General features: G+C 44.5%; 1 protein-coding gene across 1 annotated transcript in view; it reads left to right on the top strand.

Annotated features, from left to right (window-relative positions):
- Window positions 1–21,567, top strand: part of ipmkb (inositol polyphosphate multikinase b) — a 33,473-nt gene extending 11,906 nt beyond the window's left edge. Inside the window, exons 2-6 of the mRNA XM_079261106.1 lie at window positions 5,499–5,584; window positions 11,992–12,088; window positions 13,925–14,097; window positions 18,684–18,765; window positions 19,738–21,567. Of these exons, the coding sequence (XP_079117232.1) occupies window positions 5,499–5,584; window positions 11,992–12,088; window positions 13,925–14,097; window positions 18,684–18,765; window positions 19,738–20,447 (1,148 nt within the window). The 3' untranslated portion in view covers window positions 20,448–21,567. The remainder of the gene's footprint in view (window positions 1–5,498; window positions 5,585–11,991; window positions 12,089–13,924; window positions 14,098–18,683; window positions 18,766–19,737) is intronic.
- The last annotated feature ends 590 nt before the right edge of the window (window positions 21,568–22,157 follow it).

Below are 22,157 nucleotides of genomic sequence, written 5' to 3'. Positions count from 1 at the left end.
CTGGACTACAACTGGACTGTGTCTGTAACTGGACTACAACTGGACTGTGTCTGTAACTGGACTACAACTGGTGGACTACAACTGGACTATAACTGGACTGTGTCTGTAACTGGACTACAACTGGTGGACTACAACTGGACTATAACTGGACTGTGTCTGTAACTGGACTTCAACTGGTGGACTACAACTGGACTATAACTGGACTGTGTCTGTAACTGGACTTCAACTGGTGGACTACAACTGGACTATAACTGGACTGTGTCTGTAACTGGACTACAACTGGACTGTGTCTGTAACTGGACTACAACTGGACTGTGTCTGTAACTGGACTACAACTGGACTGTGTCTGTAACTGGACCATAACTGGACTGTGTCTGTAACTGGACCGTAACTGGACTGTGTCTGTAACTGGACCGTAACTGGACTGTGTCTGTAACTGTTCTATAACTGGACTGTGTCTGTAACTGGACTACAACTGGACTGTTTCTGTAACTGGACCATAACTGGACTGTTTCTGTAACTGGACCATAACTGGACTGTGTCTGTAACTGGACTACAACTGGACTGTGTCTGTAACTGGACTACAACTGGACTGTGTCTGTAACTGGACTACAACTGGACTGTGTCTATAACTGGACTACAACTGGACTGTCTGTAACTGGACTACAACTGGACTATAACTGGACTGTGTCTGTAACTGGACTGCAAATGGACTATAACTGGACTGTGTCTGTAACTGGACTGTGTCTGTAACTGGACTACAACTGGACTGTAACTGGACTATAACTGGACCATAACTGGACTGTGTCTTTAACTGGACTGTGTCTGTAACTGGACCATAACTGGACTGTGTCTGTAACTGGACTACAACTGGTGGACTACAACTGGACTACAACTGGACTGTGTCTGTAACTGGACTACAACTGGACTGTGTCTGTAACTGGACCATAACTGGACTGTGTCTGTAACTGGACTATAACTGGACTGTGTCTGTAACTGGACTACAACTGGACTGTGTCTGTAACTGGACCATAACTGGACTGTGTCTGTAACTGTTCAATAACTGGACTGTGTCTGTAACTGGACCATAACTGGACTGTGTCTGTAACTGTTCAATAACTGGACTGTGTCTGTAACTGGACTACAACTGGACTGTGTCTGTAACTGGACTACAACTGGACTATAACTGGACTGTGTCTGTAACTGGACTATAACTGGACTGTGTCTGTAACTGTTCAATAACTGGACTGTGTCTGTAACTGGACTACAACTGGACTGTGTCTGTAACTGGACTACAACTGGACTACAACTGGACTGTGTCTGTAACTGGACTACAACTGGACTGTGTCTGTAACTGGACTACAACTGGACTACAACTGGACTGTGTCTGTAACTGGACTACAACTGGACTGTGTCTGTAACTGGACTACAACTGGACTATAACTGGACTGTGTCTGTAACTGGACTATAACTGGACTGTGTCTGTAACTGGACTATAACTGGACTGTGTCTGTAACTGGACTACAACTGGACTGTGTCTGTAACTGGACTATAACTGGACTGTAACTGGCACTGTGTCTGTAACTGGAACATAACTGGACTGTAACTGGACCATAACTGAACTGTGTCTTTAACTGGACTGTGTCTGTAACTGGACCATAACTGGACTGTGTCTGTAACTGGACCATAACTGGACTGTGTCTGTAACTGGACCATAACTGGACTGTGTCTGTAACTGGACTACAACTGGACTGTGTCTGCAACTGGACTATAACTGGACTATAACTGGACTGTAACTGGCACTGTGTCTGTAACTGGAACATAACTGGACTGTAACTGGACCATAACTGGACTGTGTCTTTAACTGGACTGTGTCTGTAACTGGACCATAACTGGACTGTGTCTGTAACTGGACTATAACTGGACTGTGTCTGTAACTGGACCATAACTGGACTGTGTCTGTAACTGGACTACAACTGGACTGTGTCTGCAACTGGACCATAACTGGACTGTGTCTGTAACTGGACCATAACTGGACTGTGTCTTTAACTGGACTGTGTCTGTAACTGGACTGTGTCTGTAACTGGACTACAACTGGACTGTTTCTGTAACTGGACCATAACTGGACTGTGTCTGTAACTGTTCAATAACTGGACTGTGTCTGTAACTGGACCATAACTGGACTGTGTCTGTAACTGTTCAATAACTGGACTGTGTCTGTAACTGGACTACAACTGGACTGTGTCTGTAACTGGACTACAACTGGACTGTGTCTGTAACTGGACTACAACTGGACTGTGTCTGTAACTGGACTACAACTGGACTATAACTGGACTGTGTCTGTAACTGGACTATAACTGGACTGTGTCTGTAACTGGACTACAACTGGACTGTGTCTGTAACTGGACTATAACTGGACTATAACTGGACTGTAACTGGCACTGTGTTTGTAACTGGAACATAACTGGACTGTAACTGTAACTGGACCATAACTGGACTGTGTCTGTAACTGGACCATAACTGGACTGTGTCTGTAACTGGACTGTGTCTATAACTGGACTATAACTGGACTGTGTCTGTAACTGGACTACAACTGGTGGACTACAACTGGACTATAACTGGACTGTGTCTGTAACTGGACTTCAACTGGTGGACTACAACTGGACTATAACTGGACTGTGTCTGTAACTGGACTACAACTGGACTGTGTCTGTAACTGGACTACAACTGGACTGTGTCTGTAACTGGACTACAACTGGTGGACTACAACTGGACTATAACTGGACTGTGTCTGTAACTGGACTTCAACTGGTGGACTACAACTGGACTATAACTGGACTGTGTCTGTAACTGGACTTCAACTGGTGGACTACAACTGGACTATAACTGGACTGTGTCTGTAACTGGACTACAACTGGACTGTGTCTGTAACTGGACTACAACTGGACTGTGTCTGTAACTGGACTATAACTGGACTGTGTCTGTAACTGGACCATAACTGGACTGTGTCTGTAACTGGACCGTAACTGGACTGTGTCTGTAACTGGACCATAACTGGACTGTGTCTGTAACTGTTCTATAACTGGACTGTGTCTGTAACTGGACTACAACTGGACTGTTTCTGTAACTGGACCATAACTGGACTGTTTCTGTAACTGGACCATAACTGGACTGTGTCTGTAACTGGACTACAACTGGACTGTGTCTGTAACTGGACTACAACTGGACTGTGTCTGTAACTGGACTACAACTGGACTGTGTCTATAACTGGACTACAACTGGACTGTCTGTAACTGGACTACAACTGGACTATAACTGGACTGTGTCTGTAACTGGACTATAACTGGACTGTGTCTGTAACTGGACTGTGTCTGTAACTGGACTACAACTGGACTGTAACTGGACTATAACTGGACCATAACTGGACTGTGTCTTTAACTGGACTGTGTCTGTAACTGGACCATAACTGGACTGTGTCTGTAACTGGACTACAACTGGTGGACTACAACTGGACTACAACTGGACTGTGTCTGTAACTGGACTACAACTGGACTGTGTCTGTAACTGGACTATAACTGGACTGTGTCTGTAACTGGACCATAACTGGACTGTGTCTGTAACTGGACTATAACTGGACTGTGTCTGTAACTGGACTACAACTGGACTGTTTCTGTAACTGGACCATAACTGGACTGTGTCTGTAACTGTTCAATAACTGGACTGTGTCTGTAACTGGACCATAACTGGACTGTGTCTGTAACTGTTCAATAACTGGACTGTGTCTGTAACTGGACTACAACTGGACTGTGTCTGTAACTGGACTACAACTGGACTATAACTGGACTGTGTCTGTAACTGGACTATAACTGGACTGTGTCTGTAACTGTTCAATAACTGGACTGTGTCTGTAACTGGACTACAACTGGACTGTGTCTGTAACTGGACTACAACTGGACTACAACTGGACTGTGTCTGTAACTGGACTACAACTGGACTGTGTCTGTAACTGGACTACAACTGGACTATAACTGGACTGTGTCTGTAACTGGACTATAACTGGACTGTGTCTGTAACTGGACTACAACTGGACTGTGTCTGTAACTGGACTATAACTGGACTGTAACTGGCACTGTGTCTGTAACTGGAACATAACTGGACTGTAACTGGACCATAACTGGACTGTGTCTTTAACTGGACTGTGTCTGTAACTGGACCATAACTGGACTGTGTCTGTAACTGGACTATAACTGGACTGTGTCTGTAACTGGACCATAACTGGACTGTGTCTGTAACTGGACTACAACTGGACTGTGTCTGCAACTGGACCATAACTGGACTGTGTCTGTAACTGGACCATAACTGGACTGTGTCTTTAACTGGACTGTGTCTGTAACTGGACTATAACTGGACTGTGTCTGTAACTGGACTACAACTGGACTGTTTCTGTAACTGGACCATAACTGGACTGTGTCTGTAACTGTTCAATAACTGGACTGTGTCTGTAACTGGACCATAACTGGACTGTGTCTGTAACTGTTCAATAACTGGACTGTGTCTGTAACTGGACTACAACTGGACTGTGTCTGTAACTGGACTACAACTGGACTGTGTCTGTAACTGGACTACAACTGGACTGTGTCTGTAACTGGACTACAACTGGACTATAACTGGACTGTGTCTGTAACTGGACTATAACTGGACTGTGTCTGTAACTGGACTACAACTGGACTGTGTCTGTAACTGGACTATAACTGGACTGTAACTGGCACTGTGTCTGTAACTGGAACATAACTGGACTGTAACTGGACCATAACTGGACTGTGTCTTTAACTGGACTGTGTCTGTAACTGGACCATAACTGGACTGTGTCTGTAACTGGACTATAACTGGACTGTGTCTGTAACTGGACCATAACTGGACTGTGTTTGTAACTGGACTACAACTGGACTGTGTCTGCAACTGGACCATAACTGGACTGTGTCTGTAACTGGACCATAACTGGACTGTGTCTTTAACTGGACTGTGTCTGTAACTGGACTATAACTGGACTGTGTCTGTAACTGGACTACAACTGGACTGTGTCTGTAACTGGACTGTAACTGGACTATAACTGGACTATAACCGGACTGTGTCTGTAAATGTGACTGTCTGTAAATGTGACTCAAGTCCTCATTCTGGGAAAAGTATACCAGTGAGCACACCGGTTTATCAGCTGATAGACCGATCCATCATCCTGCAGACGTATCGGTCGATCCCCGTCCTTGATTGCAGAATGGTATGAAGTGGACGACGTGGTCCAGTTAGGTGGAAAAGTTGCTTTAAAGCTGCGTTGTCTTGCTGCTACGTACAGCTGTGCCTGCTCCTGTGAAGATGAAGAGGAGAAACAAGTGGACTGAAAATGTTATTATAAAAATAAAAAAGTGATATTACTAGTTAAATATCATCATCACATTGATATTTATAGTTTTGATGTTTTTATCATTTCTGTGTGGTTGCAGGTATTCTGCAGCACCCAGACGGAACAGTCCTGAAGCAAGTTCAGCCTCCACCCAGAGGTCTGCGGGAAACACAGTTCTATAGCATGGTAATACAACACACACACACACACACACACACACACACACACACACACACACACACACACACACACACACAGTGTAACCACATGTAACCTGTGTTAATAGTGCCTGTTTGAACTCGTTAGATGTACAAAACATAGTCAGGCACCAATCTCCACCATGGCCAAGCCCAGAGAACTATCCAAGGACACCAGGGATAAAATGTAGACCTGCACAAGTATGGGATTAGCCAGTCATGGTGAGACAAAATCAGCTGTTGGTGAAATTATTAGAAAATGAAACAAATGCAAACTTACTGAAAATCTCCCTCAAGGTGGAGCCCCATGGGAAAAAAAACAAAAAAAAAGCCTGTAGCACTTCATGTAAGGACCTGCGTCCAACTGGACAGTCCACCAGCACCTATGATGTCCTCTACTGTTTGATTTCGTGCTTGTGTTGCTCTCACTCACTTTGGATAAAAGTGTCTGCTAAATGTTCGTAGAATAGAATAGAATAGAATCTCACCTCGTGGGGAATGAATGTTCCTGAGAATGGTGAGGAATCAGTCCAAAATTCAACGAGGGGAACTGGTAAATGACCTGAAGAGCTGGGACCACAGTCACAAAGGTTATCCGTCATGGATTAAAATCCTGCAACACCCGAAGGGTTGTCTTGCTTTCGTCCGTTTAAAGTTTGCCTGTGACCATCTGGATGAACCACAGGAGGACTGGGAGAATGTCATGCAGTAAGATGAGACCAAAATAGAACTTTTTGGTATAGTCTCCACTTGCCGTGTTAGGAGGGGAAAGAATGCTGAATCCCAGGAACATCATGGACCAGATGAGGAGGTTTGGAAATGTGGTCTGGATGTCTCCTGGATGCCTCCCTGGTGAGCTGTTCCAGGCATGTCCCACCAGGATGAGACCCATGACATCTCTCCACTGGCCTGAAAACACCTGGGGTCCCCCCTGGTGAGCTGGAAGAAGTGGTGAGGGCAAGGGAAGTCTGGGTTTCCTTGCTTAGACAGAAACTCCCACAACCAGACCCCAGATAGTTATTTTTTGGTCACTGGGTTACATATGCAGTCTGTTTACCTACTTTAACCCTTAAACCGCCACCTCCAGCACCATCTCTTCCATTATCATCGGTTTCTACGGCAGTGTGCAAGTCTGTGATGGATTACACATTTCTGTCTCATCCAGGAGGTTTACAATCCAGACACTACATGTAGTGTTTATTCAGAGATTCTAGATGGTAAATCCACCATTATTTATCACATCTTCATCACCATCACTACCATGTTGCTAAGAGACCTCTATTTTCACCTGGACATTATGATGAAGACACTTCCTGTCAGACTTTCCACCAATCAGAGAGTTTAAACTGACGGTAACGTCCAATCAGGAGCAGCCAAAGATCAACAAGTGATGAGAAAAGCAGGAAAATATTGATCCTCTATGAGTGGAATCAACCCAAGAAGATGTTGGTGATGCAGCTGAGGTGGAGGTGCTGCAGTGACAACAGCAATTAGATAGTAGCAGGAAGAAGTGGAAGTTCTATTAGTAATTCCTGTTTTTTGCTTATTTGTGGTGCAAATGTGGCTATATCTATTGATACATTCATTATACATCATTTTGGCCTCATAATCTGACAGGCTGAAACATCACGTCCGCATAGAAACATCACATTCGCATGGAAGCGTCGCGTCCGCTTGGAAACCTCGCGTCCGCATGGAAACGTCGCGTCCGCATGGAGGCGTCGCGTCCGCATAGAGGCGTCGCGTCCGCATGGAGGCGTCGCGTCCGCATGGAGACGTCGCGTCCGCATGGAGGCGTCGCGTCCGCATGGAGACGTCGCGTCCGCATGGAGGCGTCGCGTCCGCATGGAGGCGTCGCGTCCGCATGGAGGCGTCGCGTCCGCATGGAGGCGTCGCGTCCGCATGGAGGCGTCGCGTCCGCATGGAGACGTCGCGTCCGCATGGAGACGTCGCGTCCGCATGGAGGCGTCGCGTCCGCATGGAGGCGTCGCGTCTGCATGGAGACGTCGCGTCCGCATGGAAACGTCACGTCTGCATGCGGACCGGGAGTAAAAGTTTAGTTTTTACACCATGTTTAACACAAAACAGAAAAACCTAAAAATAGCAAAAGATGCATTTGGAGTTTTTAAGGTAATGGTAGTAATTCACTAATAATTATTTATTTATTTTTTTTAACAAATTTCTTTAAAAAAACTGTTGCAAATGTAAATATGTAAAAATCAGGCTTGTTCCTCTTCACCATTTTGCAATTAGCAGTAATGTATTTGTTGATCCAGAACCTACACACGTGCCGTTTCCACAGGTCAGCTGTTAATAAATGTAAGTGTAAATCGTCAGGCGCAACATGAAGCAGGACTTCCGTCAGTTCAGACCAGTCGTTTGTCTCTGATGAATAAAAAGCTCTTTTCAGGCAGCTTTCAGGCCCGACTGCTGCTGCTTTGTTAGCGGGTGGAAACTGCAGAGGCAGCATGTGTGGATCAGCAGCTGCTTTCTGGTAATCCGTCTGCAGCCTGAACACGCAGCGATCAGGAAAATAAAATCTCTGATTTCACATTTACTCTTTGCACTGGAACGTTTTCCTTTAAAAAAAAAAAACAAAAAAAAACATTATTGTTAGAATAAACTTGTTGCTTCACTCAGCTGAATGAAACAAAACATTTCAAACAGTGAAACCGATTTTGCGGCTGATGCATCAGTTCTTTATTAGGGCGACAGCTCCACACTTCCAGTAGCCACATGCAAAATTGTACAATAATTTTTTTAAGAGTTAAATAAAGAAACTAGGGGTGTGACACTGTGTTAATTATTTTGAATTAATTACAGAGCAGTTAATGCGTTAATAATAAATGCATTTAATTGCGGAACCTTTGTTGATGCACAATTTCCCGCTACGCTGATTACACAGATGCACACTGCAGACTGTGGGGGCGCATTCTATAAAGTTTTATCAGATAGATAGATATACAGTACCTCACAAAAGTGAGTACACTCCTTACATTTCCGTAAACATTTCATCCTAACTGTTCATGGGACGACACTACAGAAATGACCCTTTGATACAATGTACAGTAGTCAGTGTACAGCTTGTATAACAGTCTGAATTCACTGTCCCCTCAAAATAACTCAAAATAAACTGCAGGCAACGTGAGTACACCCTCAAGTGAACAGATCCAATTTGGGCCCATAGTGTTAATATTTTGTGTGGCCACCAATATTTTACAGCAATGCCTTAACCCTCTTGGGCATGGAGTTGACTAGAGCCACACAGATTGTGATGACATCACAGAGCTGGTAAATGTTTGAGACTTTGTGCTCCTCTACCTTCCATTTGAGGATGCCCCATAGATGCTCCATAGGGTTTAGGTCTGGAGACATGATTGGCCTGTCAATCACCTTTACCATTAGCTTCTTTAGGAAGGCAGTGGTTGTCTTGGAGGTGTGTTTTGGGGTCGGCATCATGTTGGAATACTGCCCTGGGCCCAGTTTCTGAAGGGAGGGGATCATGCTCTTCTTCAATATGTCACAGTACATGTTGGCATTCATTGTTCCCTCGACTATCTGAAGCTCCCCAGTGCCGAAGCACTCATGCAACCTCAAATCATGACACTCCCACCACCATGTTTAACTGTTGGCAAGACACACTTGTCTTTGTACTCCTCACCTAGTTTCCGCCAAACACACAGGACACCATCTGAACCAAACAGGTTAATCTTGGTCTCGTCAGACCACAGAACCTGGTTCCAGTAATTGATGTCCTTAGTCTGCTTGTCTTCAGCGAACTGTTTTCGGGCTTTCTTGTGCATCCTCTTAAGAAGAGGCTTCTTCCTTGGACCACAGCCATGCAGACCAACCTGATGCAGTGTGCATCGTATGGTCTGAACACTTACAGGCTGACTACCCATTCCCTTAAACTCTGCAGCAATACTGGCAGCAGTCATACATTTATTTTTCGAAGACGACCTACGGATATGACGCTGAGCATGTGCACTCTGTGGTGGACCACAGCGAGGCCTGTTCTGGGTGGAACTTTTCCTGGTAAACCGCTGCATGGTTTTGGCCACCGTGCTGCAGCTTGGGTTCAGGATGATGGCAATCTTCTTATAGGCAAGGCCATCTTTATGTTGAGCAACAATCCTTTCTTGAAGATCCTCAGAAAGTTCTTTGCTATGAAGTGCCATGTTGAACTCCCAGTGAACAGTATGACAGTCTTAAAGAAATTACAGCAATTTTAAACACCTGCTCCCCATTCACACCTGAGGACTTACAACACTAAGGAATCATATGACACCGGGGTGGGAAAATGTGCTAATTGGGCCCAGTTTGGACCTGTGTAACATAAGGGTTTACTCACTTTTGTTGCCTGCAGTTTAGACATTAATGGCTATGCGTTGAGTTATTTTGAGGGGACAGTGAATTCAGACTGTTATACAAGCTGTACACTGACTACTGTACATTGCATCAAAGGGTCATTTCCGTAGTGTCGTCCCATAAACAGATATGAGAAAATATTTTAAGAAATGCAAGGGGTGTACTCACTTTTGTGAGATACTGTATATATATCAATCCACAGCCGGTGAAGAAGCAGTCTTGTTGTAGCCGCTAGTTTTGGAGAGTCTGCTAGCCAACGCTGGGTCAGGTCTGGGTTGCTGAACAATGAAGTCACAGCGCTGATCAGCCAGAATGAGGCAGGAACATAGACTGTATATAAAAGATAGACAGAGCCTCTGTGACGTCACCCCCAGGTTTCTGAAGAGCTGAATTGAAGCTCGGTGGGCGGTTCCTACCATCGTCATCTTGGCAGGGGCATGCGTGTCGTCTCACCTGGAAAATACAAATATGGGCAAAGAGGTGGAGCTGAGAGGGGGGCTGTGAGCGTCATGGTGGATGATTGACATCAAGCGAACTCTAGCTAAGAGCTAACCGAGCTAACCTGGAGATAACAGTAGCTAACCAGCTAACGGAGGTAAGCGGGCTAAAGCTAAGTCACGTTGTTAACCGGCTAAAAACCGCGGTTGTTCTACGTTCTTCTGACTTGAAGCGGGAGATTGGGTACCTGTCAATCAAAAGGACACGCCCCTAAATATGCAGAATTTTTATATTAAATTACTTTTAAACGCTCCAAAGTTGTCATGAAGGTAAACCGGACCTATTAAACTGAAAATGGAATTTTGTACCAGGCTGTAAACATGTTTATTTCTGCTGTAAACATGTTTATTTCTGCTGTAAACATGTTAATTTATGCTGTAAACATGTTTATTTCTGCTGTAAACATGTTTATTTCTGCTGTGAAGTTGGTCTTTTTAACATGGGAGTCTATGGGGATTTACTCTGTTTTGCAGCCCCTAGTGGATGAAGGGGGAACTGCAGTATATTGCACTTCAACATAAGCTTCACTTTTAACAGCCGGAGGCACAGTCTATCTTTTATATACGGTCCATTGGTAGGAAACAATAAACAAATCTGGTCCCGTAAATGTGAAGCAGTATTGTGTTAAATCAGAGGACACGACCATTTCATCTCTGTCTGTTTATGTCGCTGTGAGCTCGTTATGTGAGCTCAGTAAGGAAGGAAGTAACTATTAATCCACAGATGTGAGATTAAAGTCCTCCACCCACATCTGAGAAATGTTAACCACACTGATAAGAACAAGAAAACAAGAGTTTCTGGTCACATGTGCTCCGCTGTACAAAACATACCTCTATCGCCACCCGGCTCTTCACCAGCTGCTTCTCTGTATGAAACACACCTCTAACCCCACCCGGCTCTTCACCAGCTGCTTCTCTGTATGAAACACACCCCTAACCCCACCCGGCTCTTCACCAGCTGCTTCTCTGTATGAAACACACCCCTAACCCCACCCGGCTCTTCACCAGCTGCTTCTCTGTATGAAACACACCTCTAACCCCACCCGGCTCTTCACCAGCTGCTTCTCTGTATGAAACACACCCCTAACCCCACCCGGCTCTTCACCAGCTGCTTCTCTGTATGAAACACACCCCCTAACCCCACCCGGCTCTTCACCAGCTGCTACTCGATATGAAACACACCTCTAACCCCACCCGGCTCTTCACCAGCTGCTGGATTCAGTAACAGATGAGCTGAAGTCGGATCCAATGGAAAACTCGTCCAGCAGCTTCTAGAAGCTCCTTCAGCAGCAGATGTGATGGTTTTCTGGATGATCTCGTATGGGCATAAATGTAAATATGTAATGAACTAGTCCTACGACCAGAACACCACAGAAAAACTGAAGGAACACAAACACAAGAAAAGATCAGACCTGTAGAAATGTTAGCTCGCGTGACCAGGAGGAGAAGATGAGATGGAAAGGAGGAAGAAAGTGTTGCTGATGAGCTTCATCCATTGATGATGATGATGATGATGATGTGTGTGTTATAGGTGTATGCAGATGACTGCTGTGATCCGTGTCTCCTGGACCTTCAGAACCATCTTCCCAAATATTACGGCACCTGGTCGTCTCCCGACAGCCCCAACGGTAAGACGACCTTTAACCTCTTTCACCACCTTATGGGGACCTTAGTGGTCAAATATGTCCAGAAGAAACTGCAACATCATCATCATGAACTCCGTTTTTTCTTTTATAAATCATTTTAACAGCTCAAAATTTCCAAATATTAAACCTTTTTTTAGGTTTTAACCCTTTAAATTACAGTTTGATTATTTGAATTATTAATAATTTATTACAAAAACCCACAAATTCAATTGTTTTCTATATAATAAATATTAAGGGGATGTATCTCTAGGTGGTGATAAGAATTTTGACAACGATTCAGTGATAATGCCACCCTGGTGATCTCATGACTTCATCATATAACCAACAGAAAGGCTTGAATTTCATCTGCTTACATCAGGAAACCAGTTGAATCTGGTAGAATCCAGAAAAAAATGTCAATTATTACCATTTTTATTCCAAATAAAATGCTGACATTTACATTTTAAAGGTTTAAAACCATAACAACTATGAGTTTAAAATAAGTAGTTTTAATAGACGTCAATGGGACAGTTTGGCTACAAAGGCCACCACAGGGATTATCTGATAATTAGGGCTGTGATGATGCTTTTGTCCCGATTCGATTCCTATTTTTTGAGTGTCAATTCGATTTATATTGCGATTCTCACAATTCTTCGATATTGCTGATTTTTGTAGATTACAAAACAAAATAAATATATAAAACTGGGGTTTTTTTTGTTTTTTTGCCCATGATTTTTCTTGATTTCAATGTGGGGAAAAAACAACACAGCAACCATTCTGCTGCTATAATGCCCAAGAAGACAAGTAAAAAGATCAATAAAAACAATAAAAATTACAAAAATTTTATAATGGATTATTTTTATTTGGAAAAAAAAAAGATTTTTTTTTAAGAAGAAAAATCAATTTTAAAATTGTGAAGCAAAAGAATCCAGATTTTCGATTAGATTTTCCCTCCACTACATAATAATACATAAAAACTACTGAAAACATCAATCTTTGACATATCTAAGATTCTAATCACCAACAAAGAATCACCCCCTGATGTTAATTATGTAGAAAATAATTGATGTTTGTGTTAATTTTTCATATAACAAAGCAAGGATTAAAAAAGAGCTCAGGCTTGAAAGGATCAATGACACATAGACTGCGGTTACATGATGTTTTTTAATTCAGAATTTAATCATTTGGAATTAACGTATTCTCCTACAAGTTTACATGAAAATAATAATTCCAAATGAAGGTTCACATGAAACACTTAATTCCTCTTTAGAGCGGCGGGTTGGGAAGGGTTCTGATTGGACACGTGACGTATGATGTATACCTGAAATAAACAAAGTCGCTCCCTGCTTCTCGTCTTTTCAGTCCTAACTTATAAAAACTACATAATAAGTACCAGTTTCGCCGCTATTTTTATTATAAATGTGAATTAGCAGCTCAACACCAGCATACTACTTCACTTTCTGCAGCAACTGAGAAGACGAAGGATAGACCACCGAACACGGGAGGTAAAACAACGTGCGTCATCGGGACAGGACAAGGTAACGAGCATGCTCAGAACGACTGGAATTAACTTAGAGCGGAATGAAGGTTTACATGACAGAGGAATTAAAAAGTTCGGGATTAAAATGCGAATAAACCACACACTTACATCGGAATTAAGTTTAATTCTCAACTAGCATTAGGAATAAGTGTTTACATGGTCGTTTTTCATCAGTTTAAAGCAGAATTAACTTTTATTCAGAATTAAAGAGGAATTTAAATTATTGATAAAGAAATTGGATTGGCAAAACCCAGAATGATAATGATACCCATGAGATCTGTTTGCTGTGTGTGATCCAGACCTCTACCTGAAGCTGGAGGACGTGACCCGTCGCTTCACCAGGCCGTGCATCATGGACGTGAAGCTGGGCCAGCAGAGCTACGATCCGTTTGCCTCCGAAGAGAAGCGGGAACAGCAGATCAGGAAATACCCTCTGATGGAGGAAATAGGTTTCCTGATCCTCGGCATGAGGGTAAGTCCAGGCCCTGATGGGTCAGACCGTACATCTGGGTTCACCAGAAACATGCTTGTGGTCCTGGTCCTGGAGGATCAGACCAGGTTCCACCTGGACTGGGAACCAGCTTCTGCTGTAATGAAGTGTGGAAATGAGGCGGGAACGTTAAATCTTCGCGGTTATGTTGGATTCTTAGATCCTGCTGGCAGACTCCAGAAACATGGTCACAGTGAAGTCCAGATAAATGAGTTTTATGGTTTCCAAACAGACCATCATCATTGAGTGACAGGAAACGTTTGATCGCCTCAAAAGGTTGTGCAACAAAATATTAAGCTCAGGGTACCATCGTTTCTGTCCAGGCTGTTTCACAAGTTTTTACATAATTCTGTTGACGCCTGGTTGAGAAGGAGTGTCGGGTTTTTCACTGGTTAAATTTCATAGAAGTTTTATTTATTATTACTTTTGTTAGATTGAAGTTATTCCTGTGGCCATTATGAGTCTGTACCGGTTCTTCCCTGCGGTCTTTCATTGACCGAAGCGTAACAACAACATTTAGGATGTCTGTATTGATAGTGGACCTGATGAGAGGGGCGGTGGCAGAGAAAGGAGAGTAAACGGAAGAGCGGGAGGAGAAAAAGAGCAGAGAGGCTACAGCAGATGGAAAGTAACACCATCAGCGGTTCAATCTAATCTTTACAGAGAAAACGGCTTCGGCTGTCTTTAAAAATCACAGGAAGGAAGTGTGTTTGTGGGGGTGCAGACTGTAGAATTTAGGTAACAAAAACAGTTTTTGGATTAAACCATGAAGAGTTTGGAAAGACCGACGACTCATGCAGCTCAGGATGGACCTGACACACCGACTCATGTCGACTCGACAGGAAACCGTCCAACACACACCCCTGTGTTTGTCTGGACGATCAGAACAAACAGATTACAGGAAAGGGTTTGTGAAATGATCTGTTTGGGATGAAGAGTCAGACAGCGAAACTATCATCGGCTTCATCAGTTTCCATGGCAACGTGCTCTGGTTTTCACGTAAGCAGCGAGATAAGCGGTCTGTTGTCAACTCGGTCTGATGTGGGACAAAAAGATTTTTCTCCTAAAGTTGCAATGAAACCGGTTCCGGTTGCCATGGAAACATGTTACTCACAAAGTCCAAGGACTGTGTTTTACTGGACTGTTGGACGGTTTTCCATCTGAGTAAAGTGTCTTCCTGACATTTAGAGGCCAGCTAGATGCTTTCACCTCAGACCAGCAGTCAGCAACTAGATGGTTGATAGTCACAGTGTCTCCTCAGGTTCTGTTCACTTAGTATCACCCATCTTTGTCTTCTTCCTCCCTCTCCTTTCTGGGACAGTTTTACCAAAGAAACCCAAATCTAACCAGACAACAGTGGTCGTAAATCTGTTGGTTATTGTCCAAAACCTGTTAGAACTCAGAGGTTTACTAATCCGGCATCGTCTTCGCCCTGTCTCTTCTCTGAGACCCCCCCAACAACGTCTAATCCGGCATCGTCTTCGTCCTGTCTCTTCTCTGAGACCCCCCCAACAACGTCTAATCCGGCATCGTCTTCGCCCTGTCTCTTCTCTGAGACCCCCCCCAACAACGTCTAATCCGGCATCGTCTTCGCCCTGTCTCTTCTCTGAGACCCCCCCAACAACGTCTAATCCGGCATCGTCTTCGTCCTGTCTCTTCTCTGAGACCCCCCCAACAACGTCTAATCCGGCATCGTCTTCGTCCTGTCTCTTCTCTGAGACCCCCCCCAACAACGTCTAATCCGGCATCGTCTTCGCCCTGTCTCTTCTCTGAGACCCCCCCAACAACGTCTAATCCGGCATCGTCTTCGTCCTGTCTCTTCTCTGAGACCCCCCCAACAACGTCTAATCCGGCATCGTCTTCGTCCTGTCTCTTCTCTGAGACCCCCCCAACAACGTCTAATCCGGCATCGTCTTCGTCCTGTCTCTTCTCTGAGACCCCCCCAACAACGTCTAATCCGGCATCGTCTTCGTCCTGTCTCTTCTCTGAGACCCCCCCAACAACGTCTAATCCGGCATCGTCTTCGTCCTGTCTCTTCTCTGAGACCCCCCCCAACAACGTCTAATCCGGCATCGTCTTCGCCCTGTCTCTTCTCTGAGACCCCCCCAACAACGTCTAATCCGGCATCGCCTTCGTCCTGTCTCTTTTTCTTCTTCTTCTTCTTCTAAGACCTCTCCTGACGACCCCGAACCATTATCTACATGAGTTTCTCTAATGAATTCGCTGTTTTCTGTACTAAACAGCCGGTGCGTTGACATCTGGTTGGCAGTCGGTGACGTAGTGCCATAAAGCAAAATGTTACTGTAAAGTGATTCTCCGAGCTGAAAAGTTGTGAAGTGGCATCAAAATGAGTTTTTAAGGTCAGAAAGTTATAAAAAGTTTATTTAAATGAAGGAATATGGAGCTCGTCTTATGCAAGGCGGCATTTCTGCCCCAGGATTTGACACTGAGTGATGCATCTTCACTTTTTAGAAGTTTTCTGTTTGTTCCAGGATGAGAATCCATCAGGAGATGAAATGTCTGATCATGTTTCTGGTTTCTAACGTTGGATCAGTCTCGGCAACATCAGCTTCTTCACCTGAACCCGTCTCTGTGAGGTCCAACAGAACTTGGACCAGCTCCAAGCCTCCGACCCAGACTGAGCTGTTGTGCTGGTTCTGAGACCATCTCTGGATCTGTACAGAAGAAAACCTGCAGATTTTAGTTTCCTCCGTAGGATCTGAACATTTATGATGCGTCTTCTGGACTTCAGTCCGTCTGTAACTGGACCGGAACCACAGTCTTCTCCTGGAATCCTCTGAAACATGTTCTCTCATTTCTGGAGACTGGATAACTTTCCTGTTTCAGAACCTGGTTCTGCCAAACAAACCGGATCCAGTTCTGCTTCCTGTCCCTGGTTCTGTCCCCTGTTTGGTTCTGATCCGTTTGTAGAACAAAGTAAAACCAGATGAGAAACATCTCAGGTTGTTCAGTTTCTGTAGAATTTAAAATGCTGGATGTGTTGAAGCAGTAGTGTGTGGTTCTGGTTCTGGATCCATTCGTTTGAGCAGTGGATTCCTAGAACCAGAACCAGGATCAGGACACTGACTAAGTGAACTGGTTAAGAGAAAAGTGTCTCTGTTCCGTTGTGGATCGGACCTGCTGGATGGGACCGGGATGTCGTGCCTCCTGGTTCTGGATGAGGTTTGCGTGACTGGAAAACGTTCTTCCTGTTTGTTTGGATGGAAACGAGGCTGATTAGAGATGATGGACTTCCTGATCCAGATGCAGATAATCAGAGGAATTTGGGAAAAGTTTACGGATACAGGAGAGTGTGGGAAAGTTCTGATAAGTCCGAACTCCGCTTGCTGCTCCTGAACAGCTCGTTTTAAACAGTTTTCTGGCTTCAGTGATGTTTGACTCGGTGGACTCAGGTTTTTCCCAGACTCACTTTGATCCGACAGGAACACGATGAGACGGAGGATCCAGAACCCTCTGGAGACGTTCTCCAGCTGTCAGTGACCCGATCCAAAAACCCGCTTCAGACCAGCATACCTGGACTAACTCAGACCAGTTAAACCAGATTCTGGTCCGGACCGACTCAAACCAGTTAAACCAGATTCTGGACTGACTCAGACCAGTTAAACCAGATTCTGGTCCAAACTCAGACCAGTTAGACCAGAATCTGGTTTAACTGGTCTGACTCAGACCAGTTAAACTAGATTCTGGTCTGGACTAACTCAGACCAGTTAAACCAGATTCTGGTCCGGACCGACTCAAACCAGTTAAACCAGATTCTGGTCTGACTCAGACCAGTTAAACCAGATTCTAGTCTGACTCAGACCAGTTAAACTAGATTCTGGTCTGGACTAACTCAGACCAGTTAAACCAGATTCTGGTCCAGACTAACTGAGACCAGTTAAACCAGATTCTGGTCTGACTGAGACCAGTTAAACCAGATTCTAGTCCAGACTAACTGAGACCAGTTAAACCAGATTCTGGTCTGGAGACTTCAGATCAACAGTTTTCTCCATGAAAACGTGAAGCTGCATTATTTTACAAGCGGATCAGAACCGGTCTTGTTAGATCTGGTTTCTCTACTGGATCATGAACTGGGAACCATAACAGAGGAAGTGAAGGTGTGTGACTGGTGCATGCTGGGAAGCACTGCTGTCCTGTTTCCACCAGTTGGATGCTGCTGGTTTGGTTTAAAATGAAGATGGAGGAAGAGGAGGAGGAGGAGGAGGAGGGAGTAGATTGATCTGAACGATGAAGATCTGCTGCATGTTTCTGATGCAGCCCTGTCAGACGACCAGCAGGTGGAGCCAGAGGAAAACCAGCTGTAATTCAGTTCAGCTGAACAGACGAGCATCGGATCATTTATACAGACTCAGTCCAGTTTAATCCAGTTCGTTTTATTCCAGTAGAAATAGATCCACCATGTGATCCAGATCAGACCACAGCTGCGCTCTAGGATGGTTTCTATTGTCCTGAAAGAACATAGAGTAGTCAAGCCAACAGCTGCTGACTACATGCATGATGTTCTGGTAACCATGGAAACGCAGTGTTTTGTTTACCTTGTTTTTCAGGTGTACGACATCCGAGGTGACACCTTTGAGTCCTACGACCAGCACTACGGAAGAGGACTGGATAAGGACACCGTTAAAGACGGTGGGTTTTTCATCAGATTTATCAATAAAACCAGTTTGAATCGGTTCTCTGTGCAAAATGTAAATGAAATAGAATCTCACTCATATTTTATTCCTGGTAGAAGATAAACAACATGCAGGATGATGAAGACATTTAATCATTTGATAGAGATTATGAGCTGATCTTCCCTGAAAGAGACGTTGTCTGGATGGGAGCAGATGTTTCAGCATTGATGGAGCTTCCCAGATGTGGAAGCTGCCCACGCCATCGGCACTAATGCAACCCCATCCCATCAGAGATGCAGGCTGATAACAAGCTGGATGCTCCCTCTCCTCTTTAGTCTGCAGGACACGCCGTCCATGCTGTCCACAAACTATTCCACATCTTCATCCAGGTTTCCACTCTGAACATTTTAGATGAGCTTTGGTCCAGAGAAGACGGTGTGTTTCTGGATCCTGTAGATCCAGAATCAGGTCTGGCAGAGAATCCTGGCTGGTTTTAATGCAGACGATCCTCCAGTGCAGATGTTGAAGGAGAGTCTTCAGATTAAAAGTTTTCAGTTTTACATGCAGGAACATTAATCTGAAATGTTTTCATGTTTTAGTTTTGCTGATGGCTGAAGCTCCGTCTGGCTTTACTTCTGAGAGACTCTGCCTCTCTAAAGATCTCTTGACCTGTGTAACATAAACCTGATAGTTAACCTGATTAACTGCAACATGTTCCTCTTTTAATGCTTCTCCAGACTTCTGTTGCTCCTGTTCCAGATGTTTCCAGACGTGTTGCTGCATCAGATTCATATTTTCCATCAGATGATAAAATGTCCCAGTTTCATCATCAGACATGATGTTTATCTTCTACTGGGAATAAAATCTGACATGATGTTTATCTTCTACTGGGAATAAAATCTGGTTTCATTATTTGACTATTTTTGTATTTTTGTCCCCTCTGTGGTTAAACAGAGGAGGTCTGATGACTCTTCTCTTCTTCCTCCAGGTTTGGCGAAGTTCTTCCATAACGGAGTCAGTCTGAGGAAGGATGCCATCTCAGCCAGCATACGCAGAGTCCAGCGGATCCTCCACTGGTTCCGTTCCCAGAACCAGTTGGCCTTCTACGCCAGCTCCCTGCTCTTCGTCTATGAGGGCCTCCCCTCCTCCCTCTCCTCTTCCTCCCTTCACAGCGATCCGCCAGTCGGTCCGACAGCAACAAAGCTGAAGGTCAGTCGGGAGAAGGAGGCGACTGAGACCAACAACAACATCCTGGTGGCGACGCCGTGGGACTGCACCGGTCACAGGAAGAGTGCCGATGATGACAATGGTGTCACACAGCTGATGAAGAGCCCAGATTCTGAGGCGAAGACCTCGGCTCTGTGGGAGGAAGACAACGCCACCTGGACGCAAACGGCTGAGCCGAGACAGGAAGCTCATAGAAACGGGAATAAGTTGGAGCACGATGAAGATGGAGGAGGGAAGAACAGCAGCATGAGGAGACGGGACGAGGAGGAAGAGGAGGGACAAGGAGGTGAGGAAGGACAGGGGGACGGCGGAGACCCGGAGGTGGAGGTCAGGATGATTGACTTTGCCCACGTCTTCCCCAGCCAGAGCCAGGATCACGGCTACATCTACGGCCTGAAACACCTGCTGACGGTTCTGGAGCAGATCCTGTGTGATGCCCAACACGCCTCCATCCCGCCTCCTTCCTCCTGACGCTCCTCCTCCTCCTCCTCCTCTCAGACTGAGGACAGCTTCAGCAGAACCGTGGGGTTCTGACACTGTGTTCTGATCATGTGCAGGAAGAATCCGACCCAGACAAAATGACACCTCCAGAACCTCTCTGTTTCTCCTACGTTTTAGTAACCATGACAACGGCAGCATCTTCGCATCAGTCAAATGATCAGAAGCGAATCAGGCATTGATGTGTGTGTTGTATAAAATCAAAGATTCCTGGATCGGACCCGGTCTTGTGTTCTGGTCAGACTTGGGTCCGTCCTCCTTTTAACTGGATCAGGTTTGTTTACGGTCCTTCGACGGACCGAGGTGGACTCGGCCGCTGAGTCGGGGTCAGCTGACACATTGATGTTGTGACGCAGGTGTGTAACTCAGGTATCTACTGGAACTCGGCAGCGGTGTCTCACGTTTTAACCTTCCTGTGTTTTTATCTCATCTGTTGCTTCTGGGTTTTTATATTTCTGAACCTTCTGATCCGCTCTGACGTGACTGCTGCTGAACGGGACGACATCACTCCCTTCACACCAACTTCCTGTCAGACGGACCGGTTCCTCACATCCGATGGAAGCTGTGTTCGTGTTGGACTCATTGCTGTAAAACATTCAGATTCTAGGTTGTTCTGAGTTAATTCAGGAAGTTCTCAGAACTACCTCGCACACAGAACCACATGATGTGATGAGACAGGGTCCTAACATGATCCGGTTCTGGTCCAAATGCCCTCATGAAAGGCTTGTTCAAATCTTCTCTATCTGATAGACGAAGGAGAGTTTTATCAATTAGGATGAACAGTTTACGAACAGTTCAATTAGATGTATGAACAGTTCTTTCTAAATCATGAACAGTTCTTTTCGAAGCATAAACTGTTCAGGATTCAGAAGTGTAAAGGCTTCATTCTGATGTTCATACATGCGGTTTATTCTGATGTACGAACAGTTCGTTCTGACTTACAAACGGTTCATTCAGATTTGCAAATGGTTCATTCTGAGTGTACGAACAGTTTGTTCTGACATACGAATGGTTCATTCTGATGTATGAACAGTTCTTTCTGATGAATGAACAGTTCATTCTGATGTATGAATGGTTCTTTCTGATAAACGAACGGTCCGTTCTGAAGTACGAACAGTTTGTTCTGATGAACGAACTGTTCATTCTGAGGAATGAATGGTTCATTTGGATGTACGAACAGTTCATTCTGACGTATGAACAGTTTGTTCTGACATATGAACAGTTCGTTCTGATGTACAAACTGTTTGTTCTGATGTATGAATGGCTCATTCTGGTTCGTGAAAGGTTAATCCAGATGTACGAACGGTTCTTTTGACGTACAAATGGTTTATTCTGATGTATGAACATCTCGTTCTTGGTTCAGTATAAACAGCTCAAGTTTCCACTCAGGCCCTCCTGTGTGGAAACTTGAGCTTATACTTGTTTAGGAAACGTATAATAATGACGAGGATGATGATTGGTAGTCGTGCACTCGGGTAGTGAACAGTGACGGAGGGCAGATGAAGACTGGATTTTCACTGTGTTTCTAATTCATCCACAATCAATTCTAGATTAATGTGAAATGAATAATTTAACCATTTTTCTCGTAGATTTAGGCAAGAAAAAAACATTAAGTTGTATTTTATTTTTCTTTTGGACAAGAATAACGAGATTGGATGTTTTTAGCCGATGGTTGAGATAAAA

The sequence above is a fragment of the Telmatherina bonti genome (assembly GCF_933228915.1).
Source record: "Telmatherina bonti genome assembly, chromosome: 21".
Classification (NCBI taxonomy): domain Eukaryota; kingdom Metazoa; phylum Chordata; class Actinopteri; order Atheriniformes; family Telmatherinidae; genus Telmatherina; species Telmatherina bonti.
The sequence above is the reverse complement of the archived record's forward strand: the minus strand, read 5'-3'. Positions and strand labels throughout refer to the sequence as shown.